General features: G+C 35.6%; 3 protein-coding genes and 1 long non-coding RNA gene across 8 annotated transcripts in view; 2 read left to right on the top strand and 2 right to left on the bottom strand.

Annotated features, from left to right (window-relative positions):
* LOC139779637 (uncharacterized) overlaps positions 1 to 27,609 on the top strand; it is an 82,057-nt gene that overhangs the window by 5,882 nt on the left and 48,566 nt on the right. The gene's annotated exons all lie outside the window — the stretch shown is intronic.
* On the bottom strand, positions 26 to 27,609 carry LOC139779626 (prestin). 4 transcript variants are annotated; one of them, XM_071718033.1, is made up of 14 exons: positions 27,379 to 27,609; positions 24,796 to 24,909; positions 23,426 to 23,587; positions 22,944 to 23,054; positions 22,541 to 22,716; positions 21,721 to 21,888; positions 20,570 to 20,674; positions 20,310 to 20,443; positions 19,922 to 20,084; positions 19,190 to 19,366; positions 18,827 to 19,099; positions 18,392 to 18,565; positions 18,107 to 18,233; positions 26 to 1,931 (listed from the first exon to the last, which is right to left on the bottom strand). In XM_071718033.1, the coding sequence occupies exons 2-14, from the start codon at positions 24,890 to 24,892 to the stop codon at positions 1,753 to 1,755; spliced, it is 2,046 nt and encodes a 681-aa protein (XP_071574134.1). In that variant the 5' UTR covers positions 24,893 to 24,909; positions 27,379 to 27,609; the 3' UTR covers positions 26 to 1,752. The 4 variants fall into 4 exon arrangements, with proteins under 4 accessions (XP_071574134.1, XP_071574133.1, XP_071574135.1 ...); XM_071718032.1 differs by lacking the exon at positions 27,379 to 27,609 and adding an exon at positions 26,314 to 26,447; XM_071718034.1 differs by lacking the exon at positions 27,379 to 27,609 and adding an exon at positions 26,295 to 26,444.
* On the bottom strand, positions 3,782 to 11,403 carry LOC139779630 (uncharacterized). Its single transcript, XM_071718040.1, has 3 exons — positions 10,799 to 11,403; positions 4,888 to 10,687; positions 3,782 to 4,776 (listed from the first exon to the last, which is right to left on the bottom strand). The coding sequence occupies exon 2, from the start codon at positions 7,650 to 7,652 to the stop codon at positions 5,916 to 5,918; it is 1,737 nt and encodes a 578-aa protein (XP_071574141.1). The 5' UTR covers positions 7,653 to 10,687; positions 10,799 to 11,403; the 3' UTR covers positions 3,782 to 4,776; positions 4,888 to 5,915.
* Positions 11,812 to 18,332, top strand: LOC139779632 (uncharacterized). Its single transcript, XM_071718043.1, has 2 exons — positions 11,812 to 12,287; positions 12,995 to 18,332. The coding sequence occupies exon 2, from the start codon at positions 14,380 to 14,382 to the stop codon at positions 15,703 to 15,705; it is 1,326 nt and encodes a 441-aa protein (XP_071574144.1). The 5' UTR covers positions 11,812 to 12,287; positions 12,995 to 14,379; the 3' UTR covers positions 15,706 to 18,332.

The raw sequence follows: 27,609 nt of genomic DNA, 5'->3' as shown, positions 1-27,609 counted from the left end.
GGTAGAAAAAAATTATACATATATAGAATTTTTTATTATGTTTTAATTTATTCTAAGATTTGGTTGGTTATTTGTAATATAATCACGAAAAATATAACACTTATCACTGTATATAAATCTTTGCCACTGTACACATATAAATTCATTCTTATGCTTATTATAATTTAATATTTGATAATTGTAAATGAATTGAACACTACTGAGGATCATATGACGATCAGGAACCGATATTATGGTAATATAATAATTTGAACGCTTAACAATAGTGAATGTTGCATGTTTGCAATTGGAAATGAAATGTTGAACCATTTTCAGTCATTGAATATACTGTCAGATAAACTTACTGACATGTCGATTATTTGAGCAATATACGCATTTGACGTGATTTTATTACAATAGTGAATGTTGCATGTTTGCGATTGAAAATGGAATGTTGAACCATTTTCAGTCATTCAATATACTGCCAAACAAATTGACTGACATGTCGATTATTTGAGCAATAAACGCATTTGACGTGATTTTATTACAAAATTCTCATTTTATATTAGTTTAATATTCACTATTTTTAACTGATAAACATTTCACGTTTAATAGGAGTCGTTCGTGTCAGTCGGTTCAAACTTATCGATATTCATTTTTTGTTTGATAGTGAATATATATATATATATATATATATATATGTATATGTGTGTATATATATATATATATATATATATCAGTAAACTTGTTTCCACACAAGCAACACATAAATAATAGCATATATATAAATAATAAAGAAAACGTCAATAAGTACAATAAATAAGTGACATAATGAAAGCTAAAGTTGATTTTTAACACGCCTTACTTAATAACAATTAAATTACAACTTTGCTATTCTTCCTTTAAAGATACAAATAGAACTTAGATTGTTATTCGATCCGATATTATGCGGCAAGAGATATTGAAAATATTTTGTATCTATATCAAATATCATTTTTGTAAGCAGCTTCTGGAAACGTCGATATTGCATCAGAGATAATAAAATTCGTCTATATTTATTTGCGACGTTTCTTATTTGAGCATTTGAACTGACTTTCTCGTTAAAATATCCGTGCAAATGGGAAACTTGTCAATTTTCAAACTTCTTACATCTGCGATGTAAATAGATTTCATATTTCGGTATCACACATAGTTGTGTACCCATCGTACTATAATCCTCCCCTCCTTTTTTTTTTACTATTTTGTAAGATTTACAATTAATCGTTCTATAAGACATTTTTAATCATCGTGCAATTTCTGTTCCATACGATATAGAAAGGAAAAAGTCGAATCTCCTCCATCTCCCAAACTTTATCTGATTATAAAATAATGCAAGATAAGTACATACAAATGATGTACGCACGCGATCTTATATCGCATTATATATTTTATATGCATTATAGATTTCTAATCGTAATAAGAATTTGGAAATATTGTCCCGATAATTTGTTATTCCGATCGTCTTTGAATTTAACACGATATCGTCATGCGAATGATACGAAATTTCGCTAAATTATCGGGAATACGACAATTATTATCCGTGAATGAGCGAACGATCGTCGTAGCATACACATATATAGCATCAAATTTTATCACTTTAGATAAATAAGTTACATTGCGAAACGCATAAATAATTGCAACAAGGCGCTTAAATATTCACAGCATTACAGTATAGGCGTTTGACGAAGCGCTTTTCGGTGTTGCGTATAAGCAACTTTTCATTTCGTGGTCGTTTCAAAGTCTACTGATATAGTTCTCATCGTGGATGCAAGTGCTCCATGTGGGTGTCGACGGCACTTCACTTTGAGAACGCGCGAAATGTACCGCATCAGCAACGGTGGGGAACATGGCGAAAGAGTGGTTCTCGTTATGCTCGGTCAGATTAAACTTCCTCATCGTTTCGTACATGAGACCTGCAATGGATATAACGATATTTTACGACTAAAATTAATTTATTATTTATTTCTCCTATTGGGTATTGAAATTAATTAATGTTTCGGTAAATATGGATTTTTACAAAAACAATCTCTTTGCTTATTCATAAACATAACGATTGTAAGATCCATTTTTGTATATCTGTAAACTCTATCGAAAAATCGATCGGTAAAGAAAAATTGATGGTAGAAAAATCGTGTAGGAGTAAATAATCTTATATATAATTAATATATGTCGTCGATGTTATTTTCTGGTTACATGCACTGAAAAAAAATATTTAGATCTAAGAAAATATTTATTTAGATACTGCCAATAACTTATTTACTTAATATAATATACATATTTATTTAGAATTAGATATTTTTACTTAATAAAAATATCTAATAAATTTTAATAAAAATATCTAATTCTAAATAAATATGTATATTATATTAAGTAAATAAGTTATTGGCAGTATCTAAATAAATATTTTCTTGGATCTAAATTTTTTTTTTCAGTGTACATCGTGAATTAAACTTACGTGTAGATGTCAATTAAGACATTGAAATACAGGTACAAATTTTGTTTAAAGAGCAATTAGAAAAGGAAAGAGATTGTGTATTAGGGCCAATTTCACCAACGTCGGTTAGCTTAACCGACGGTTAAAGTTAGCAGGATTGACCAATAGAAAGCAGGATGGATTCATTTCTATTGGTCAATCCTGCTAACTTTAACCGTCGGTTAAGCTAACCGTGGTTGGTGAAATTGCCCCTTAGTCGACATCTGTGGTAGTAGTTGGTGTGTTAAATATAGTATCTGTCACAGATGGCGGCAGTGGTGCCGTTACCAATTTCATCTGCAAGATTATGGCCGGTATTCATAGTCGGTTCTTATATTTAAGACCGTCTTAAGCTGCGGTCCACTTGACGCTACAAATGCTTTGGAGCGTTCTTCTTCTCCTTCTTTCTTCATTGAAAGAAAAGAGAAGAGGAATGCTTCGAAGCATTTGTAGCGTCAAGTGGACCGCAGCCTTAAGGGGATCCTATAGCGGCAGTGCACTTTATGCACTAAGTGCACACTTTAACTCGTATTTTATTTATTATAAATGTTTAAGGGGATCCTGCAGCCGTATGATTTACCGACATTATCGTTTTTCGATGAATCTTTTAATTGGCTTTATAGAATTGCAAAAATCTTTTACAGAATTAAAGTCCACACAAAAATCTAGGGTAACAAACGCGATTTTACATCAAAAACACCAAAAAATTAAAAATATTACTTATTTGGGCACATACGCAGCTGTCACCTGACGACAATATTTGCTTAAAACAAAAATTCTGCAGTTTATACATACATAATGTTTATCATCTGCCCTTGGGAAAACATGTAGGAATAATATCGTGCAAGCAGAAGTAAGATTCAATGCGTACAAAAAAAGATCCATCGAAAAATTATTTTAGTAATGCAAATACGGATGCAGAATGACAAGAAGAGCAGCAACAGTAGTTGCCGGATCTTGCGAGAGATGGCGAGCAATCGAAAAAAGGACAGATGTCATTTTGTTAGACAAAGACAGATATAGGGAAAACAAAATTAGAAAGGTTGACATTATCGACATCGAGGAAGTTCGCTTGTCACTGCAGGATCCCCTTAAGGGTCGGCAGGAGACACGGTGGAGACCTCTGTCGGGTTGGCTTAGCTGCGACTCGCTGCGAGTCCGTATTTTATTTATTATAAATTTTTAAGAGCAAAAATGCAAAATCGGGCTCTTTACCTCCCTTGTTTGAAGCACAAGCTCGCGCGGAAGCCTGGACTCATGAATAGCAAAATAGGAAACAACACATTGACCTTAGAGTTGACGAAAAGAGATTGTGTATTTTTGAACTAACTCGTATCACAAAGTAGGTTTGTTTCATAATAGATACATAAGTATCATAATCATGTTTCGTACAAAATAATCAGATGCATTAAATACAATAAATAAGAATAATCAGTAAAGAATAATCCTTTCTTGAGCAGAAATTAATATTATAATCCTGTATAAAATAATAAGGCTCATCAAAAGAAAATAGACATCATGTTTGCTCATATTTTGAACATCTTGACGTAGTCAAGTATAATTCCGACTTAATCTATCTCACAAAAAGGATCATTCATGTTAGATACATTTAAAGAATATAATACGAATCAACATCATTGAATATAATACAAGAAATAATCATAAAAGAAGTAATGCGTCAATTTGCTGATAATCAGATAATAGTCATTTATGATGAAGTGATTGAATAATATAGCATTCTACTTGCTCGAAAGAGTATTGACTATTCTCAAAAATAGGTAAAGAATTCCGATAAGACAGCATGTTCTGAGTAATTCTACAAGTCAAATGTAACGCACTTTTATAGATTAATTGACACATTAATTCAAGCAATAAAAGAATAATATCCAATAAGTAATATAGCGTGTAATAATCGAACTCAGTTAAAGATGAAGAGATAATTCAATCAAGTAATAATTAATAATAAGCAGATAATAAGTTTTATCTTATCAACGCAAGAAGTATCAATAGTAGCGGTTTTGAACCACAATAAACGCAAGTGTAACGCAGGATTCAAGTGAATATCGTAATTACGTTTCTCTTTTAGTAATCAATCTTGACAATGTGATTTTAAGCTCTTTACAGAAAAGATCATTAACTATTTAATCGGGTTGCAACCACAAGAAAAGATAAAGTAAAAGAATTATACTGAGCTCAGTCTTGCAAAAGAATGTAGCGTGGATTTGAACAGTCCACGACTTCTCGTTTGTTGAGAAAGTATTCCTCGCATTGTCCATTCGACAATTCTGCAATCAAAGATCGTTATACGAGGAACATTAGTTCACCATCCGATTGCTAAACCGTACGTTAGCTTTTGTATTAACGATCAATGAAAGGCAGAATGCATAAGAAAATACCTTATTATTAAGGCTTTCCTTGTTCCGACCGAGAATCTTTTGACTGATAGTCGTGATGACTAAACCCATTAATCGGGTGTTCCGATTTTCACCACGTGGTCGTGTCGTCCTTCTCTTAGATAATGGCGATTGAGCCATACAATTATCCGTAGCGTCTTCTCACAACGTCCTTGTAGACGGGCCGATTGCAGCAGGTTCCTTTCCGTAAGGAAGACCAGACAGACTTCTTCGTGTACAACGATACGCTATTAAAATACGTCTCGCTTTTTCAATTTCGTAAGAGCGGAAGGCTCGAGTATCCTAAAGACGCGTACAGGACGACTGACTGTTCTCGAATGTTCGTCTCGGCGAGCTGCACGCACGAACACGCACGCCTGCACATGCGCAGTCCCGCTCTCCTACCGTCGTCACGCGATCCGTTGCTGGTGCGCTACGCCGCACGCGCCGCTTTCGCGCGCGATTTCGTAATTACAGCGACTCTGCTGCATCGTCGCATAGGCTACCCTCTGTGACGGCTTGACAGTACTATTTTTGCAACTAGATTGACCGACTAGATGCCGCATACAACACAATCTCTCCTCGTCTATTTTTACCCGTTTCTAACATACCGCCCGCCTTCGTTTATCGTAGATAACGAATCAACTATAAAGTATTTGTATTGATAGGAAGAAGACAAAGTTTAGTGATAGATCTTTGTAATCCAGAAGTCTGCGTACTTATAGTAACAACTCTAGTATGACTGTCTTGACTCGGATGAGTCTTAACAACCCGACCGAAAGGCCACTTCGATGTAGGATACCTTTCAATAGGTAACTGACCCATGATTTGATGTGCTCTTTTCTGGCGAAACCTAGTACATACGACACATTTAAGGATAAATGATCGAACGACAATTCGACCTCCTACTCTCAATAGTCTATCTTTATCAAGTCGTGGCTTGAGTTTTTTTTTTTTTTTAAAAAAAAGCCATTTGATTTCGGTAAGTCTTTACCGTCTGCTAAGGTCTTAAGTTCATAGGAAAAGTATGCCTATTGAACAGTCTTGATCCAAAACAACTTAGAATCAGTCAACTCGGTTACTGTTAACGGAATATTAAAAGAGAATTCTTTTATTCCTCGAAATCGTTTTACAACCCTTTTGCAAAGAGCAGTTATTCGTATAAGTTTAGTCAAATCTGAATATTTATTAATTAAATCCCAGATTTTTGGGGATTTTGATTCAAGAGTAGTCGCTACTTTAATAGGTCTTTCCTCTAAATTTTCGCTTGACGAAAGAGAGTAAGAATCATTAGGCCAAGTTGACTGCTGTTGCGAAAGCCAATGAGGTCCTGTCCACCATGTTCTAAATTCTAATAACTGTTGAGGGGTTAGACCTCGAGTAGCCAAATCCGCAGGATTTTCTTTACCAGAAATGAATTGCCAAACTGCCTGAGGTAACATCTTTTGAATAAAGCTAACTCTATTCTGAACAAAGTCTTTCCATTTAGATGGATGTCCGAGAATCCAAGTAAGTGCAACTTCAGAATCTATTCTTAGAAAAATAGGAATATTAGGTAACTCCATTACTTTAATGATATGCAAAACGAGTTTCACTAACAAAACAGCTGCAGCCAATTCCAAACGCGGAATAGTAAGCTTTTTTAACGGGGCGACCTTTGTTTTCGAAGCTATGAAGCAAATTGTAATTTTACCGTCGCTCGAAATTACTCTAACATAAACAACGGCTGCCATGGCACGCTGCGAGGCATCACTGAATCCGTGAACTTCAATCAGAGAATCTGACTTTAATCCTATCCATCTCGGAAATTCGAATTTCGGCATATTTTGTAAACTATTCACAAAATCTATCCATTTCTTAAGCAGCCTATCCGGCAACGGTTCATCCCAATCCAACTTAGCCGACCATAAATCTTGAACAAATATCTTACCGACAACAGTAATGGGTGACAAAAACCCTATCGGATCAAAAAATCTAGCAATAGTAGACAGAACAGTCCTTTTGGTGACAGTTTTCAATGTAGGGAGTCCTAAACTAAATTCAAATGAATCCGATACAGCATTCCATGAAAGTCCGAGAATGTGCACAGTATTTCCTTCATTAAACGAAATAGAATGCGACGTAATCTTTCTCTCGGCTGGAATATATTCCAATACATCAGGGTGATTACTCATCCATTTCTTCAGTACGAAACCGCCCGCCATGCAGAGCTGATCCAGATGATCAACCTTCTGTTGAGCTTCTTTAATTGAATCCGCTCCGCCATGAAATTCATCCACATATCTACCCTTCTCCATTATTGGAATAGCTAAGGGAAATCGATGTCCTTCATCCTTTAACAATTGAATAAGAGTCCGCAAAGCCAAGAAAGGTGAACACACCTGACCATAAGTAACAGTTGTTAAGACAAAAATGATGATTTGCAGCAATTCATCTAACCAAAAGATTCTCTTAAAGTCCCAATCCGATGGATCTACCTTAATTTGTCTGAACATCTTCTCGATGTCAGCTATAAATACGTAAAGAAAGAGGCGAAACCAAAAGAGTACGTCGAACAAATCAATTTGCAATTTAGCACCTGTATGCAATAAATCATTGAGAGATACACCCGTAGTAGTTGGACTTGATCCGTTGAAAACAACTCTTAACTTAGTGGTTAGACTCTGCTCTCGCAACACGCCGTGGTGAGGGAGATAATATGCCGGAGTTGGTTCAGCTTGTGACGAAGGAACTCTTTTCATATGACCCAAGCCCTGATACTCTACCATGAAGTCCGAATATATTTTAGAATAATTCGAATTCGATTTGAATCGTCCAGATAAACTTCTGATTAATCGTAAAGCCTTATCTTTTGAATTACCAAGTCTATTAGGATTTGATTTGAACGGGAGTTTAACAATGTATCTACCTGTTTCGTCTCTCCTATGAGTAGAGAGAAAATAGTCCTCGCATTCTTGTTCTTCTTTAGACAGGATTGGAACTTTGGAAGAAGGAACTTCTTCTAATTCCCAGAATTTATAAACTAAATCGTAAAGTTCTTGATTAACTGATACGTGATAGCTCTGTCTATTTACTGATGGAGTTCCAATCGTAGTTGGCCCCGAAACTACCCAACCCAACTCGGTAGCTTGCGCCACTGGCGTTCCATCCGGACCTTTTATCACTTTACCTTTAAGCAAAGAGCCATAAATGTCCGCGCCTATTATCAAATCAATTGAACCGGGCTTTAAGAATTCGGGATCGGCCAGTATGATTCCCTCCAAATGAGGCCACGATCCTGGTTGTAATTTAGTCGACGGGATCGAAGAAGTAAGTTTAGGTAGAATGTAAGCAGAAACATTTAAATTCAAATCAGATCCGAAATGCGAACTCAAGGTAAACGAGGTAAGCCCCTTGGTCTTATTAGATTTCTGTTCACCTATTCCTGTTAGTAAGAGAGCAGCACGAGTACGAGGTAACTTAAGCTGTTGCACAACACGCTCGGAAATCAATGAAATTTCTGATCCCTGATCCAGCAGAGCTCGAGTTTTCCTAACTTCACCTTTTTCTGAAGTTATTAACACTTGCGCAGTTGGCAACAACACACAAGATGGAATCGAAGTTTTTTCAACATTTGAATGTAAGACTTTAGCTGTATCCTGTCCTGCTACGGCAGAGTTGTCCTGTGTTTTTGATTCTAAATTCGCATCTTCTCCTGACGAAGTATCCACCCTGTGTATTGTTGTGTGGTGCTTTCAATCAAGTGAGCCGCGGTGTCGGTCAAACTTGTTTTTAAATATTGTAATTTCTCAACGTCTGTTAAATGCGTCTTGTTTAAGACGAGAGAGGTAAACAAATCTCTATAACTAAGCCACTTTGTCGAATCTCCGTTAAAATTTGGGATTTTGATATAAGGAAGCCTAGCATTTTGACCCTGCGTATCGTTTGTTCTAGAAATATCCTTATTTTGAGCTTGAGTTGACAACGAGCCTGCTGCCATTGATTGTTCTAGAGATTGAATCGTCGAAGAGTTTGCTACAATCGATCGATCGAAAGATTGATTCAGCGAAGAGCTTGCTACAACCGGTCGTTCTGTAGCGAGAAGAGCTTTAATCTTTTCAACAACCGCTAAGTAACACACATGTGTGTCCGATTGTATTTGTTCAGAAAAATACGAATGAGATAGAGCTGACAACCTTTCTACTAGTTCAAGTTCAGAGATTTTCGTTAACAGTTCGTCATGTTGTTTATTGAACCTAGTCCAAAAAGTAGCGAGGGTTGACAAGTACTTTTCTATTCTTACTCTTGTAATTCCCGTGGAATTTTCACCGATGAAATTATCATAAGCGTTTGCTATGAAGTGACTCGACATGAGTTGTTGATTGATACGATAGAATATCGAATCCATTTTACCGTTTAGTAATATCTCTGGTTATCAATCTCGATGTTATTCAAGCGGAATGCTTTTCACGTACTTCTAATTTAACTTGATGTATCGCTTCCGTATCCGGACGTATAAAGTAAATGACCGTATATAGAAATAACATCCGGAACCGAATATCCGGAATCACTAATCCAAAACTACAAATCCGGAATTACATATCCGAAACTACAAATCCGGAATTACATATCCGGAACTACAAATCCGGAATTACATATCCGGAACTACAAATCCGGAATTACATATCCGGAACTACAAATCCGGAATTACATATCCGGAACTACAAATCCGGAATTACATATCCGGCTCGAAGGACCATTGTTTGAAGCACAAGCTCGCGCGGAAGCCTGGACTCATGAATAGCAAAATAGGAAACAACACATTGACCTTAGAGTTGACGAAAAGAGATTGTGTATTTTTGAACTAACTCGTATCACAAAGTAGGTTTGTTTCATAATAGATACATAAGTATCATAATCATGTTTCGTACAAAATAATCAGATGCATTAAATACAATAAATAAGAATAATCAGTAAAGAATAATCCTTTCTTGAGCAGAAATTAATATTATAATCCTGTATAAAATAATAAGGCTCATCAAAAGAAAATAGACATCATGTTTGCTCATATTTTGAACATCTTGACGTAGTCAAGTATAATTCCGACTTAATCTATCTCACAAAAAGGATCATTCATGTTAGATACATTTAAAGAATATAATACGAATCAACATCATTGAATATAATACAAGAAATAATCATAAAAGAAGTAATGCGTCAATTTGCTGATAATCAGATAATAGTCATTTATGATGAAGTGATTGAATAATATAGCATTCTACTTGCTCGAAAGAGTATTGACTATTCTCAAAAATAGGTAAAGAATTCCGATAAGACAGCATGTTCTGAGTAATTCTACAAGTCAAATGTAACGCACTTTTATAGATTAATTGACACATTAATTCAAGCAATAAAAGAATAATATCCAATAAGTAATATAGCGTGTAATAATCGAACTCAGTTAAAGATGAAGAGATAATTCAATCAAGTAATAATTAATAATAAGCAGATAATAAGTTTTATCTTATCAACGCAAGAAGTATCAATAGTAGCGGTTTTGAACCACAATAAACGCAAGTGTAACGCAGGATTCAAGTGAATATCGTAATTACGTTTCTCTTTTAGTAATCAATCTTGACAATGTGATTTTAAGCTCTTTACAGAAAAGATCATTAACTATTTAATCGGGTTGCAACCACAAGAAAAGATAAAGTAAAAGAATTATACTGAGCTCAGTCTTGCAAAAGAATGTAGCGTGGATTTGAACAGTCCACGACTTCTCGTTTGTTGAGAAAGTATTCCTCGCATTGTCCATTCGACAATTCTGCAATCAAAGATCGTTATACGAGGAACATTAGTTCACCATCCGATTGCTAAACCGTACGTTAGCTTTTGTATTAACGATCAATGAAAGGCAGAATGCATAAGAAAATACCTTATTATTAAGGCTTTCCTTGTTCCGACCGAGAATCTTTTGACTGATAGTCGTGATGACTAAACCCATTAATCGGGTGTTCCGATTTTCACCACGTGGTCGTGTCGTCCTTCTCTTAGATAATGGCGATTGAGCCATACAATTATCCGTAGCGTCTTCTCACAACGTCCTTGTAGACGGGCCGATTGCAGCAGGTTCCTTTCCGTAAGGAAGACCAGACAGACTTCTTCGTGTACAACGATACGCTATTAAAATACGTCTCGCTTTTTCAATTTCGTAAGAGCGGAAGGCTCGAGTATCCTAAAGACGCGTACAGGACGACTGACTGTTCTCGAATGTTCGTCTCGGCGAGCTGCACGCACGAACACGCACGCCTGCACATGCGCAGTCCCGCTCTCCTACCGTCGTCACGCGATCCGTTGCTGGTGCGCTACGCCGCACGCGCCGCTTTCGCGCGCGATTTCGTAATTACAGCGACTCTGCTGCATCGTCGCATAGGCTACCCTCTGTGACGGCTTGACAGTACTATTTTTGCAACTAGATTGACCGACTAGATGCCGCATACAACACAATCTCTCCTCGTCTATTTTTACCCGTTTCTAACATCCCTGCATTATCATATAAAGAGTATATAAAAAAAAATTCACGAATCTACGTAACTTATTTTATGAGAAATCTGGATATTACGAATCCGTAATTCGTAATATCCATATTTCTCATAAAATAAGTTACATAGATTCGTGAATTTTTTTTTATATACTCTTTATATAATAATGCAGAGAGGTAAAGAGCCCGATTTTGCATTTTTGCTCTTAAACATTTATAATAAATAAAATACGAGTTAAAGTGTGCACTTAGTGCATAAAGTGCACTGCCGCTATAGGATCCCCTTAAGTATAATCTTAAGACGTCATGAACCAATCACAGAGCCGTATTAGCATCTTAAGACATTACTTAAGACGGTCTTGAAATAAGAACCGACTATGAATACCGGCCTATGTATTCATGCGCGCGCGGCGCAGACCCGGCAGACCACGGCAGACCACGTTGCAACCCAGGAGACTGATCACGCAGCGAAGGCGTGATACGGCGCATGCGCGAGTGTGCCGGTACGTGCGTGCGGCTTGACGAGCGGATATCGGATATTCGTTCGTTGTTCGTCCGTCGTCACTGATCTCTCGTGTTTCCTATAGTCGTGTTCGATCGCTACTTTTCTTTCTTGCGAGACGATTCGCTTTCACTGAGTCGAGAATTGAGATACGTTATTGTAATCGTCACGATATTTTGAGTTACTGTACAAAAACCGAGAGTTGTTATTATCGTCGGCCAAGGCGGTTGCGGTGTTGCCGAGAGGAACAATAACCAAGGTCCGAGCTACGAAAAAGAAGGACGATCGTTGCCATTACGACGTCGTTACCCGAACAAGGGACGCTACCGCCATTGCTGCTTCGTGTTATCGCACGAAGGAAGAGAGCCGCCATTACAATTCGTATGTATTTGACCGGAAATGAATGTCCGGTAAAGAATCTACATATGAAATCGTATCTTGTATATTGTATACGATTGCATTGAATATATTCAAAATCAGAATTTGGGCTCCCCCCAGTGCAATAAACACAGATATTTCCTGTCATATTAATGTGTGGATATCTGTATAACCTCTCCGATTGTTATTACCATGCGTTCCTCCTTTCTTTGATTTGCAAATTCTGAACAGGCATAGATATATTACAACGTTATCAATGTCATGTTACAATGTTATTTGTTTCAGTATAAAATAATTTGTTAAACGTTTATATTAATTCTGACTGCAGACGGACCTTCGGGAATACTAGCGCCTTCTTCTTTTAACATGAATAACTAAAAATCTATATTTCGGCTAGGTACATGGTTTATAAATAATTAATTAAAATTATCTGGATGAATCACAAACCTTTTTACTCACACTTCATAACTCTTCATACGAAATATAAACGATTCGATACAAAAACTTTGTTTAATTTATCTATTCCGGCTAAATGCATGGTGAAAAAATGATTAATTAATTACAATTATCTGAATGACTCACAAACCTTTTCAATTGCACTTCAAAAGTCTTCATACGAAATACAAACGATTTCATATATAGATGATTCTTTACTGGACATTCATTTCCGGTCAAGTACATACGAATTCGTATTACGAATGCCATTACAGGAGGAGAGAGGACATTCTTGAGAGCTGGACGAGGGATGCCCTTGCGAGGGTGAAGCCCGAGATCCTTTCTGCGAGAAGTGCTTCCGTTATCGGAAGCATTTGCTGTTTACAGAGTTTGCGAGAGAACGATGCGAGGAATACTTTCTCAACAAACGAGAAGTCGTGGACTGTTCAAATCCAAGCTGCATTCTTCTGCAAGACTGAGCTCAGTATAATTCTTTCTCTTTATCTTTTCTTGTGGTTGCAACCCGAGTAAATAGTTAATGATCTTTTCTGTAAATAGCTTAAAGTCACATTGTCGAGATTGATTACTAAAAGAGAAACGTAATTACGATATTCACTTGAATCCTGCGTTACACTTGCGTTTATTGTGGTTCAAAACCGCTACTATTGATACTTCTTGCGTTGATAAGATAAAACTTATTATCTGCGTATTATTAATTATTACTTGATTGAATTATCTCTTCATCTTTAACTGAGTTCGATTATTACACGCTATATTACTTATTGGATATTATTCTTTTATTGCTTGAATTAATGTGTCAATTAATATATGAAAGTGCGTTACATTTGACTTGTAGAATTACTCAGAACATGCTGTCTTATCGTAATTCTTTACCTATTTTTGAGAATAGTCAATACTCTTTCGAGCATGTAGAATGCTATATTATTCAATCACTTCATCATAAATGATTATTCTCTGATTATCAGCAAATTGACGCATTACTTCATTTATGATTATTTCTTGTATTATATTCAATGATGTTGATTCGTATTATATTCTTTATATGTGTCTAACATGAACGATCCTTTTTTTGAGATAGATTAATTCTGGATTACACTTGACTACGTCAAGATGTTCAAAATATGAGCAAACATGATGTCTATTTTCTTTTGATGAGCCTTATTATTTTATACAGGATTATAATATTGATTTCTGCTCAAGAAAGGAATATTCTTTACTGATTATTCTTATTTATTGTATTTTATGCAGCTGATTATTTTGTACAAAACCTGATTATGCTACTTATGTATCGATTATGAGACAAACCTACTTTTGTGATACGAGTTAGTTCCAAATACACAATCTCTTTACATTCGAATTCACGAGTAGTGTGTCGTTTCCTATTCTAAATCTAGAGGCCAGGCTTATGCGTAAGCTTGTAATTAAACATTGGTCCTTCGAGCCGGATGTCTGAATCCGGATACAGAGATTAACGTAGAAATTAATTCTGAGTTCTGAATATTGCTACCATTACATGTGACGTCCGGATAAGGGAAACGACACATCGAGTTTCGCGAAAGTTTACAAACAGAGACATTTGAAAAGCATTCCGCCAGAATCGTTTCGAGTTTAACGTCAATAGATATCTATAATCAGTTCAATGTATTCGATAATCGATCAAATCAACCAACAACTCGTGTTGAGTAGTTTCATAGCTAGCGCTTATGATAATTTTGTCAAAAATGAGCCCTCGGGAATTACGAAACAAAGAATAGATAGTTGCCTTTCCTCCCTAGCTGAGAATTGGAATAGGTTCAGTTTAACTCATGGCGCTATTATGCTGGCCGTTGACAAACTCAAAGAAGAAGACAAACAATTGATTCGAGCGCATTCGTATTTTACTGATCAATTATTTTCCATGACTTACATGGATTACATAACAGCAGTTGAACAGATTAAGTCTAGTATTAGTACAGAACAACAAGATTTGACAAGGTCTTTTTCTACACCATCTCGATCTCAAGATATTTCTGTACCTAACGTTTCTCAATATCAGCATACGCGTCTCCCTCGAATTAACATTCCGAAGTTCGACGGTACTCCGTCAGAATGGCTCAATTTTAGAGACTTGTTCGCTATTTTTGTTCTATCCAATAAGAGTTTGACATCAGTCGAGAAGTTGCAATACTTGAAAACAAGTTTAACCGGTACCGCAGCTTACTTGATTGAGAATACGACACTCATTTCTGAAAACTTACCCAAGGCGTGGGATTCATTATTGTCATTTTACGATAACCCTAGACTTCAAGTTAACACGGTATTACAATCTTTAGTTAATCTAAAATCAATGACAAAGGAATCGGCGATTGAGCTTGAACATTTGTATACTACTATGCATCAACTTTATAGAACTTTAGAAACATTTCAACGCCCCGTAGAAGCGTGGGATGATTTTCTCGTATTCATGACGGTAAAAAAGTTAGATTCAGATTCGGTTAAGGCTTGGGAGAATAAACTGGGGTCATCAAAGATCCCTCCCTCGTGGAAAGAGCTTAACGAATTTCTGATTACTCGTCTTTCCTCTCTTCAGGCGAATGAAGAATCTCGAGTAGGAAAGATTGCATTGAAACCTCAAAAGGCTACGGCCAAAACTCATTACCAAGGAAAGTCAGGTGACAATTCATCGTCTAACACATCTGGTTGTTCCATTTGTAAAGGAAAGCATTACATTGTGAGATGTCCTAAGTACATTAATGAAACTACAGCTCAGAAATTGGCACTCGTGACCAAACACAAATTGTGTTACAATTGTTTAGGGAATCACAGAATATCTAATTGCAAAGTAACTAAGCGTTGTCGGAAATGTGGTAGGAAGCACCACACAACGATACACAAAGAAGAAACTTCTTCGATTACGAAAGATACAAAAGACGTAGAATCAAAATCTCAACAACAGTCCAACCTTACCGAGGCAGAACAAAACTAACTTGTTACTTTCAAATATCGAGACTAGATTATCTGCAGGAAGAAGGAAAGTTATTACCTTTAGCAATTCCTATAAAGAAAAAGGGTCGGAACGTAGACGAATTCCATGGATAAACGGATTCAGTAGAGGAAGCTCAAAAGAAAGTCGCTCAGTTAGATCAGCTCGGCATGGCGGGCGGTTTTCTTTTGAAGAAGTAGATGAGTAATCATCCAACAATTTTGGAACATATTCCAGCAGAGAAACAGATTGCTTCGCATCCCATTTCGTTTAACGATAGTGAAATTATTCATGTTCTCGGATTATCTTGAAGCGCTGGTTCGGATACGTTTCAGTTTAGTATTGGTTGTGGATGAGCGATATCCTCCATCTAAATAGCCTTTGGGTCGTGTGGTTCAGACCTATCCTGGGAAGGACGGTCACACTAGAGTTGTGACTGTTCATACTCAAGTTTCAGAATTCCAGATACCTATTACGAAACTTTGCCCTCTTCCTATTAATACAGAGACCTTGTAGCTAGTTCGTTAACTACGTTAACGAAGGCTGGCGGAATGTTTAAAGAGCAATTAGAAAAGGAAAGAGATTGTATATTAGTCGACATCTGTGGTAGTAGGTGTGTTAAATATAGTACGGTGGAGCTGTCATAGATGGCGGCAGTGGTGCCGTTACCAATTTCATCTGCGAGATATGTATTCATGCGCGCGCGGCGCAAACCACATTGCGACCCAGAGACTGATCACGCAGCGAAGGCGTGATACGGCGCATGCGCGAGTGTGCCGGTACGTGCGTGCGGCTTGACGAGCGGATATTCGTTCGTTGTTCGTCCGTCGTCACTGATCTCTCGTGTTTCCTATAGTCGTGTTCGATCGCTACTTTTCTTTCTTGCGAGACAATTCACTTTCATTGAGTCGAGAATTGAGATACGTTATTGTAATCGTCACGATATTTTGAGTTACTGTACAAAAACCGAGAGTTGTTATTATCGTCGGCCAAGGCGGTTGCGGTGTTGCCGAGAGGAACAATAACCAAGGTCCGAGCTACGAAAAAGGACGATCGTCGCCATTACGACGTCGTTACCCGAACAAGGGACGCTGCCGCCATTGCTGCATCGTGTTATCGCACGAAGGAAGAGAGCCGCCATTACAGGAGGAGAGAGGACATCCTTGAGAGCTGGACGAAGGATGCCCTTACGAGGGTGAAGCTCGCAATCTTTTCTTAGAGAAGGCTGGATCGAGGGATGCTTTTGCGAGGGTGAAGCCCGAGATCCTTTCTGCAAGAAGTGCTTCCGTTATCGGAAGCATTTGCTGTTTACAGAATTTGCGAGAGAACGATGCGAGGAATACTTTCTCAACAAACGAGAAGTCGTGGATTGTTCAAATCCAAGCTACATTCTTCTGCAAGACTGAGCTCAGTATAATTCTTTCTCTTTATCTTTTCTTGTGGTTGCAACTCGAGTAAATAGTTAATGATCTTTTCTGTAAATAGCTTAAAGTCACATTGTCGAGATTGATTACTAAAAGAGAAACGTAATTACGATATTCACTTGAATCCTGCGTTACACTAGCGTTTATTGTGGTTCAAAACCGCTACTATTGATACTTGCGTTGATAATATAAAACTTATTATCTGCGTATTATTAATTATTACTTGATTGAATTATCTCTTCATCTTTAACTGAGTTCGATTATTACACGCTATATTACTTATTGGATATTATTCTTTTATTGCTTGAATTAATGTGTCAATTAATATATGAAAGTGCGTTACATTTGACTTGTAGAATTACTCAGAACATGCTGTCTTATCGTAATTCTTTACCTATTTTTGAGAATAGTCAATACTCTTTCGAGCATGTAGAATGCTATATTATTCAATCACTTTATCATAAATGATTATTCTCTGATTATCAGCAAATTGACGCATTACTTTATTTATGATTATTTCTTGTATTATATTCAATGATGTTGATTCGTATTATATTCTTTATATGTGTCTAACATGAACGATCCCTTTTTTGAGATAGATTAATTCTGGATTACACTTGACTACGTCAAGATGTTCAAAATATGAGCAAACATGATGTCTATTTTCTTTTGATGAGCCTTATTATTTTATACAGGATTATAATATTGATTTCTGCTCAAGAAAGGATTATTCTTTACTGATTATTCTTATTTATTGTATTTTATGCAACTGATTATTTTGTACGAAACCTGATTATGCTACTTATGTATCTATTATGAGACAAACCTACTTTTGTGATACGAGTTAGTTCCAAATACACAATCTCTTTACATTCGAATTCACGAGTAGTGTGCCGTTTCCTATTCTAAATCTAGAGGCCAGGCTTATGCGTAAGCTTGTAATTAAACAAATTTATATATTGAAGATTAAATATACTCACCGAAACAACCTGCTATATAAACAGACACTTCTATACTGCAATATTCATCAACAATGTTTCGTAAAACATTTGCGCCTGCCAGATCGATATGTGACAATGCAGTGAAATCCAATAGGAGAATGCGTAGCTGTAAAGATCGAGCAACGAGATATTTATAAATAAGATAGTAAAGAAATAAATGCAATAAAGATAATCAGTTATCCTAAATAAATATACAATCATGGTAGAGTGGAATATTTTTCTATGCGAACGGTTTTAAAATAGTATAAGTTGCACATTATTTACCTTTTTAATTTCTTCCGCCGCGATGCCATTACGTGCGGCTTGCAGCCGTTTTTTTAGTTCCTTTTGAGGTACTAGCTCTGCAATTTTATACACTTCCTCACGAAAGTATTGTTTAGACGCGAAATTCAGACTACCGGAATAGCGGAAGATTCTGATGCCGGGAATCTCTACAGTCTGAGAATATTTGTGAAATATTTATTTTCTGGTTATAGTTCTCATCGACAATAGTTCTCATTTTGTTTTTAATTTGCCATTTAAATGATTTATCGAATTTAATAAAACTCTAGATAAAAAAAATTCTGTATAATTGTAGAACTTATCAAAAAATATACGTATTTCCAAGAGAATAAATACTTATGATAAATGCATCGTAATAATAAAGATAAATTAATGTCAAGAAAAAATAATTTTTTTTTAATTACAAGTTCTTCGTACTCCTTTATATCTTTTGGTGTCCAAGTAGAGCTCAGTGCCTGGTGCTAGAGCGAGCTTACACGTGTAAGGTCGCATCGCGAGGACAAGTAATCTTCCGATGCATACGAGCACGCCGACCAATAATCCGTACTCAATGTCAAAAAGAATCACGACGACGAAGGTGATAGCCCAAATGGCGGCGTCCGTCTTGTCCAATCTCCAGAATTGCATGAACTCGGTGACCTTCATCAGCATCCCTTTTAACGCTACCACGATTATACTTGCTAGAACACACTGTCAACATCCCACGAGCATTAAATGCATTTCGATCACCGTTTCACGTTTGTATGTACAAGATGTAGAAACGATAAAAAGAATAATTACTCGTGGCAAAGGTTGAAAGAATGGCCCGATCCACAGCAATACGCACACCAAAATTCCGCATGATATCAAACTCGCCAACTGCGTATGTCCACCTACAGTTTGCTGAACCATCGATCTGGATAACGAGGCCGTGATGGGCATGCAGGAGAAAAAAGAGCCAACAAGGTTTCCCAATCCCTGTAAACATTCCGTTTTGTTGTACAGAATTGATATACTTATATAGACGTACATTAATGACAAATAATAAATAAATTAAAACAATCTCTCTAAAAATCTAAGAAAGAGTAAAATTGAGCTTATAAGTTGGAGTGAAATCGCACTCTATTTGAGTGAAAGGGCACGTTTTTCGAGTGGAGTAAATCAGTGTTCATATCAGAGTGAATTATGTCACTCTACAATTTTGAGTGGAATATTTTACTCTGTTAAGAGTCATTTATCAGTCGATCTTTAGTGAATCGTGATTTACTATAGCTTTAGAGTGAGATCGTATCACTCCGGTAGAGTAGCCGCTCTAAAAATTTGAGTGAAAAATTCACTCCTACCTTATGAGTGCCCGCATTTACTCAAATTAGAGTGATAATCTTCTCTTTTGGAGTGATCCTATCGCAATCATTCTAATATATTAGTGGCGAAACCACTCTATGGAATTTAGAGGGATATAAACGTATTTACTATATTTAAAAATATTATATTCTAGATAAATTCTAGATAAATATCACAATATGCATTTACCTGCGCCACCAATTCTTGATTAGAGTCGATCTCATAGTCCATTTTTTGTGCGAAAATCAATGCCATAGATATTGATATTGTATAAGCGACCATAGTAATTACGAAACTGTCTACTAAAATGCTGGGTATAAGGGACAACGGTGGTACAGACGGGACTGGCAATCTGAAAATCTTGACATTATAATAATTTGAAGTTGATTGCAATCTTCCACAGCTTGTTGTAGTTTTATAACAAATATGAGATTTTTTGTAGGGAATTAATCAAAGTCAGTTTAGTAAATTAAGTTTAATGGTTGTATAAAAAAAGCTGATATTTTCATAACGAATAAAATTTTTTTACTACAAGCTGTGTAAGTAAATCAAACGCTAGTTTAAAAAGCACATTTACCCTACAGGTATATCGCCAACTATTATTACATTATAAGTATCCGCAAGATTCATTTGCATCGATACCACAGTACCGATTACCACCACAAGCATTTCTATCGGAACTGGAAGGGGGCATAACTTTGATACCCTTGGCTGAAATTCAGATTATTCCTTCTTAGGACGCAGATGTAATTAATTTTACAAAATCAATTACATCTTGTGTCTTTTTTGTACGGAACGCATGTGTATGTGCAAAGCATAATTACGTATATTACGAACCTTAAGAACTTCGTTATTGAAAATAAGTGATAAGATAGTGATGCAAGATAATATCACAGCCGTTATATTGACATTGTTCATACTGTTGAAAATATCTACGTAAGTCTGAAAAAAAGATAAAGCAAGAGCTAATGTAAATTGATACGAAAGAAATATATATATATATATATATATATATATATATATATGAAAATTTAAGTATATTCCACACTACCTATATTCTATAGAAGTTAAATTTAAAAAAAAATTATTTAAATTTATTATTTTTATCTTGAAGTAATAGCAATCTTTACGTATGTAAATTAAATAAGATATTAAATTAATATTTTTAAATAAAATAAAATTTTACTTTGGTCTCAATAAATTATCAAAATGGAAGCCATATATGAAAGAGATCGCGGTTTATATTATAGAATGACAAGTACATGGACGTATTTAGAGTAAACGGATGTGGAAGCGTCGTTAATATATCTTATGTACTACTTCGGTTCGCGTTTTATATTTGTAACTGACTCGGAAAAGTATGCAACAGAAGTATGCGACATAGGTACGTAATAGAAAATTGTTCGTTAACTATTACGTATATGTATATACCTTTTCTGAGAAAGTACTTCGGTCGATGCGCGATTAGTCTTCTCGTGAGAAAGTTAATGCAACGAAGCAACATGTTTTGTGCATGTACATACATGTGCATATACATGCTTAGTTTTTATGCCATTTTGTTATATTACGATATCCTCCAGCAGTAATGATTACGTTCAAGAATAAGAAAATTCGAAGATGATTTTATTTGAAGTATAATTTGGGATTGCTTTAATCCATATATCTTAATCCGTCTTTGTACTGTCAAAAATAGCGAGTTATCACAGAGTGCGACGCAAATACTAACCCTGACCTTTTGCAGTAGCGCATAATTTTCACAATACATTACGTGATACTTTCTCGACGTTTAAATTACAATTTGATTGCACGGGGATACGGGAAGCGTTTGCCACTTAAATATTTGGCATGTGCAAACGTTTTGTTTGCCGACGAAAGGAAAAAAAGAAGGAAAAACAAGGTGAAGCATATCGGAAGCGATATGTCTCAGAAAGAGAAGACTGCACTAATGTTTGTAGCGTCAAACAAAACTTAATTGTTACTGTACTCACGAGAATAAGTTTGAATGCACCGTTGCGCCGTGGTAGGTTGTTTAGTCCAAAGAGATCTTTTATTTGTGATGTAAATACGTGTATCGCCGCTGCCGTCGTGAATCCACTCACGAGACTGTCCGCGAGGAGAGATGAGATTATACCCAAACGCAGCACGTACATTCCTAACTAGACGAGAGATTTTGAGTGATACCGCGAGAGGTCAAGAGAGCGAAATGTACGAATATGCAGCTATGGGGATGATAATTAAAACGAACGAACCGGAAAACGCTAAACACGTATATATACATGTGTTCTTACATTGGGTTTGTCTTAAAAATGTAATACAGAGGAAAAAAATTCAAAATTAAAATGTTAAAAAAATAAATTAATGTAAAAGTGAAGCATAGTTTCCTTACGCAAGAAAACTAATTAACTAAAATTTATTAGTTCAAAATTTATTAATTATTAATTCTAAAATTTATTAATTCTAAGCGCAAGCAAATACGTATAATAGCACGCAAAAATATTTCTACATCTAAAACTAAATGCAATAAAATTGAAATTTTTCTATAGATATATATAAACTTTCACTAAATACTTTAATTAAAAAAAAAAAATAAAAATAATACGATTTATAAATGACGAAGAAAGTTGATACGTCTTATAGATTAGATATAAAAACTGTCAGTATTTTGTTGCATTATTTAAGATCAAGTAAAATAAAAAAAAGAGATTTAGCGAATAAAAAATCAAACGTGCAGAAAAAGATATGTCGAAGGGAATTGTAATCTTCGTAGAAAGCATCTCAACGGCGATGAATTGTACACGGTGTAGTTACCTGTATAACGGCAACCGTGAATGTGACTGCGGTTGCAACTTCCACTGGCGAATATTGATGGCTTACGTCGGAAATTAAGGTGGCGTTCTCGGTTGACGTGTTATTTGTCGAAACTGCAGGGCTACTGTATGTCGTAACGACTTTGCCAGTCATCATGCAGACGAGCGCAAACGTACCTTAATCAACAGAAAAGCGGCAATCCTGCTTAATTACGAGGCTTTCTGAATTGAGCGGCAGCAGCCAAATGTAATATCTGAATAAACGTTAGTGCATAATTATACGCTAATTTCGACAAATCGTTAGCTTCCTACAGATTATATCATCTTAATGCGCCGCATTTTCGTTTTTTTTCTTCTGTGCTCTTTAATACCTTTAATAAAATCTACGCAATTGTCACACGTACCCATGGAATTGTGTCTGGATGTGCCTAGAAGAAAATACACCAAAACCGGAAAGAAAGCCATGTATATGCCAACAATCGGCGGAACGTTACCCAGTATTGCATACGCCATACCTGTGTGAAAATATATAATATCGATTATACATTATAATAAAGACTAAAATACCTTGAAAACACTCTACCTTTCGGAGACGACAATATTAATATTTTTAACTCGTTTTTGTGAGTCATGAATAGTACCATTTATAGAAAATCAATTTTTTTTGTAATAATAATTTTGTGTCACTAATTGTAGACTATGAATATCTACTAATCTATAAAATATTCCGTTCTTCCATTAAAAAATTTAACATTCCCTTCCATTTCTTTTCAATCCTAATTTATTCAGCTGTTTCTCTCTCTCTCTCTCCTCTCTTCTTTCTCCTTTTTTTGAGTGTTACTTAATTTATCCTGTATCATTGTTATAAGAATTCAATGCAACATACCTTGTGGAATATGCATTACAGCAACAGTAATTCCAGCAACAATATCTCCCAAGATATTATTCTTCCAGTCATACGAAAACAGCCAGTCAGTCAAAGGTATCGTTTTCTTTAAAAGTGCTACTGGTTTGATACTCTTGCATCTTTTTGATATCTCATTGCGAACTACAGAATTATAAATTTTATATATCTATAATTTTATACATATATGATGTACGCACATACAGGAAATGTTTTGATAAAAGATTTTAGGATTTAAGAAGCAAATAGTAATCACAAACTGTTTGTAAGTAAAAAGTTTTTAATCGACATGGTTGAAAAATTAATTCCATCAGAGATAGATTTTCTATCTTACAATTAGTAGGTAATATATGTATCCATATAATTATTTTTACATAAATCGATTTTTTTAATTATTTTGTATACACAATTTTTTTTATTATTGGAAAGTGAATATTACAATTAATTAGAGAATATGCCAGGAAAAGGAATACTTAAAGTGATATTTTGTTCTGAAATATTTTATCTGAATACATTTTCTGACATATGAGATATGAAATTTCTTGTAAATTATTCATGTGGCACAATTTAGCTTTCCAAAGAAGGTAATGGCCTTTTCGATGATCTAGCCTTGATACTTTTATGTGTAGAATAACGAGAAGAATCGATTTATGCAAAATAAGGCACATGATATTACTAAAATCGCTTCTATCTCAATCTGATTAATTTTTCGATCTATGTTTAATATTAGCTATTTTTTCTTCGTTTAATGAGAGTATTATCAGTCATTTAAGTCTTTTCTTAAATAATTTTAATGCTATGTTTAAATAAAACAAACAATGAAAAAAGCAATCGGAATATATTATTCCGGAATGTATAAATTTTTTAGTACTCGATATATTTGTTTTGTAAAAATTTCAACAATATAAAAAAAAATAACAAAGTTTTATCTTTTTTATTTAAAATAGACTTTAAGAGAACATTATTTTAGATCTTTTAAAACATATTTGAGTTTATTATCAAACAGTATTACAATTTAATAGAATTATACGGATTTAATTCCACAAGTTTAAACTCTTAGTTTTCTCACGCAGATTCGGAGTCGTTTAGTTTATCGAAGAGGGCAATGGCCTTCGGTGGAATCCTATTGCGTTCTCTTCCAACCGATTTATAAACTTCAACCGGTTCTATAATATTAACGTAAAATGTTGCGGCCAATGTTTCGAGCAGATTGTCACGTGGAGAAGCGGTCTCCCGTGAAAACACGCGGTGTGTCGGAACTCGGAGTAAAAGGCAAGCGCGGTGAAAGGAAAATAAGCGATCTATCCGCGCGTGCCGTGTACATACTCACGTGAATAGATCTTGACACTTACGGATTCTCTTGGGCTTTACGTATTTGCACAAGTGATTAAGCTCGTCCTGCTGGTAGACCGGTCGTCTGACCATCAATTCCGGGGCAGTCGTCGACATATCGTCGCTCAAGTAGTCTGCGAATGAGCAACAATTGAGTGAGATCACACTGCATACGCGCGCGCGCGCGCGCGCCCGCGTGTTCACATATGTGCATATATTATCACGCATTTTCCGCAGATGTTAATTAATAAATTATTGTGTTTATCGTTCATCAGACGATGTGTCCTATTTGAAAAAGCTTCGATTTAGCTCGTAACGTGGAATGTGTCTTTTCAGTCAAACAACAAACACATACGTGCAGTATTTTTCCTCATAGCCCTAAATTGCAATAGCAGATGAAGATGTAGGTACTGTATTCAAAGACACGAATTTTTGATATTTTGATACAAGAAACTGTATAAAATAAGGAATTAGTTTGCAAAATTGAATTTATAACATAAAAAAATTCTGGATAACTGATAGCAGGACTATCATTGATGTCAGAAAAGCTGGAATATGATCCAGATTACGAGTTAAATGGAAAGCATCTGTTTTTGTACATGCAACGTATTTATGCATGTTGAGTGTGCCAAGTGTGTGTCAAGTGTGCTTAATATATTGTGCTTAATGAATGATGCGTATTTCATCGAAGTGAGACGGGATGTAATTTCCAGAAAGGCTCATACATATAGCGAGTGCAATTTATCAATCTTGCGAATTTTCCATCAGGTTAAGGTTGGCGTAAGCAAATTTTGTTTGCTCGATGTGTAAACCGAAACGAGTATTATAAGGAGATTAGGTTCGTATGGCTGGCGCTGTCAGAAGAACTTGATCGAGTAAACGATAATGCAGTTGAGTGATATGACGGGATTGTTTGATTCAATCGCTCGATAAGTTATAACGGTGAATATTTGGAGCGACTGTTTTTGGAAAAATTAAATTGCCAAGTATGGATCGCGTTGATTCAAAAGATGAATGCGCAGAGAATAGAAATGAAAAATGATAAATACATAAATGTTAATAATTATAAAAATTTATAAATATATTTATTTATTAAATTATAATATTACTACGAATCATTAATATTTAATGTTGACAATATAATGTTGAAAACGAGTTTCTTCGTAAAATAAATAATTATCTATCATTTTTTTGAATACTATTCGAATAAATCCGAGATTAAAAAAATATATATATAGAAAATCTGCCATCATTTTAATCAAATTGTGTTACATTATTTTTAAGGAAAAATTTAATTTAATTTAAGTCAAATTTAAATGTAATAGCAGTAACTTTTGAGAATCATTAATTTTTATGCTAAATCATACGCGTTCAAAGACGGACAAATTGAAATCTGACAATGAGTGTAAGTCTGCTTGTTTACGATTAACTCAATAAAGCGGCATTCTAATAGAGACAATAGTTGACAATAATCATCGTTGCGATCAAATCGATTATCCGATGGTGTCAGAATTCTTACTATTTCGATCACAAACTACCTGTTGACATCGCGAAAACGTCTCTCTCACGGTATCTCGGAACTCGATGATTATTCGCGTCTCTACTCGCGATGTGATAAGCACGAGACTAGTCTTTCACGGACTAAGAAGATCTGATAACTAAGCGCATGCTTGCAACGATACTCGTATAGATGCTGGTAATTGGCCGATATTCTAATTCAATATTTTCAAAGGTGATAATTTTTAATGGGCATAATACGCGGCTGATGTGTCACCTGATACGCGCACGGCTTACTTTTAAGACTTTACATTTCTTATTGGGGTTCTGTCGAGCGTCGCTAATTGGTCTTTGAGATAATAGATAAGCGAATTGCGAATCGCAACGAGACGATTGATATTACATCAATAGAGAGATACGCCTCATCAAATGACGCTGTGTATACAGTAGCAGAAGGAAAGGACTGATCAGAGAATGTTACATGACATTGAGTATGTCTTTAGCGACATACAATGTGTATAAGTGATCGTTATTTCTTTATCGTAATTAGTTGCATTGTGAAGTGAGTCGTAGAATACATGGGTCGTAATTTCGTAATTTTGAACAGCATGACAACAGGCGACGATAAGAAGTTTTGCGTTGAAAGAAGTTGAAGTTGATTAAAAACGTTTTTGCATCGACGGCCCTATTTTCTTAAGATTCAAGTATCTCAATTACAACAGTTTATTATCCTTTATTCCTTTATCCTTTATCCTCTTCTGAAGAATAATAAACTGTTGTAATCGCGATACTTGAATTCTGATATTTAAAAATAATAAATTAAAGAATATAATTGAGAAATTAATAAATGTACAATGGCGATTCTTTGCAAAATGGAGCACGTAAAATTGAATAATTAAATATTTAAATATCAATAATTCTTTAAGTATAAAGTCGTCAAATGCACATTCAAATAATTCTTACAGATTCACATTGTCACACACCGATTTGATAATTATTGATCGTAGCACATACGATTGATAACTTTCACCATAACGACAAATAAGATAAAAGGAGTACGAATGGTCGAAGTAGTAGTTCGGTTAGTTGAATTTCGTTGTACTCACGCCAATCGCCGGTTCGATAATTATTCGAACGCACGCGTGGTTCCGCGAACCGCAAGTGTACGCGGCGATAAACGGGCGCATAATGCAACGTGCGGCTCCTTTCCGCGACACACGTGCGCCAGTCGCAGATCCTTCGTGCGAGACACGACGAATTTAAAAGATTCGTTTCGCTGCGTGACGTGTCTACTCTCTTTGGATCCGTAGCGTGATGTCACATGTCGCGGGAGAGCG

The sequence above is a fragment of the Temnothorax nylanderi genome, unplaced genomic scaffold (assembly GCF_030848795.1).
Source record: "Temnothorax nylanderi isolate EJ_2023f unplaced genomic scaffold, tnyl_v1.0 TNYL_tig0236_pilon, whole genome shotgun sequence".
NCBI lineage: Eukaryota > Metazoa > Arthropoda > Insecta > Hymenoptera > Formicidae > Temnothorax > Temnothorax nylanderi.
This window is presented reverse-complemented; position numbering and strand designations above follow the sequence as displayed.

Coding starts and splice junctions, on each gene's coding strand:
- LOC139779630 (XM_071718040.1), bottom strand. CDS start 7,652: ATGGTAGAGTATCAGGGCTTGGGTCATATGAAAAGAGTTCCTTCGTCA.
- LOC139779632 (XM_071718043.1), top strand. CDS start 14,380: ATGTATTCGATAATCGATCAAATCAACCAACAACTCGTGTTGAGTAGT.
- LOC139779626 (XM_071718032.1), bottom strand. Junction 23,588..24,795: donor CGTAAAGCCCAAGAGAATCC/GTAAGTGTCAAG, acceptor ATAATTCTGTAG/TTCGCAATGAGATATCAAAA. Junction 22,717..22,943: donor ATCCAGACACAATTCCATGG/GTACGTGTGACA, acceptor CTGTTGATTAAG/GTACGTTTGCGCTCGTCTGC.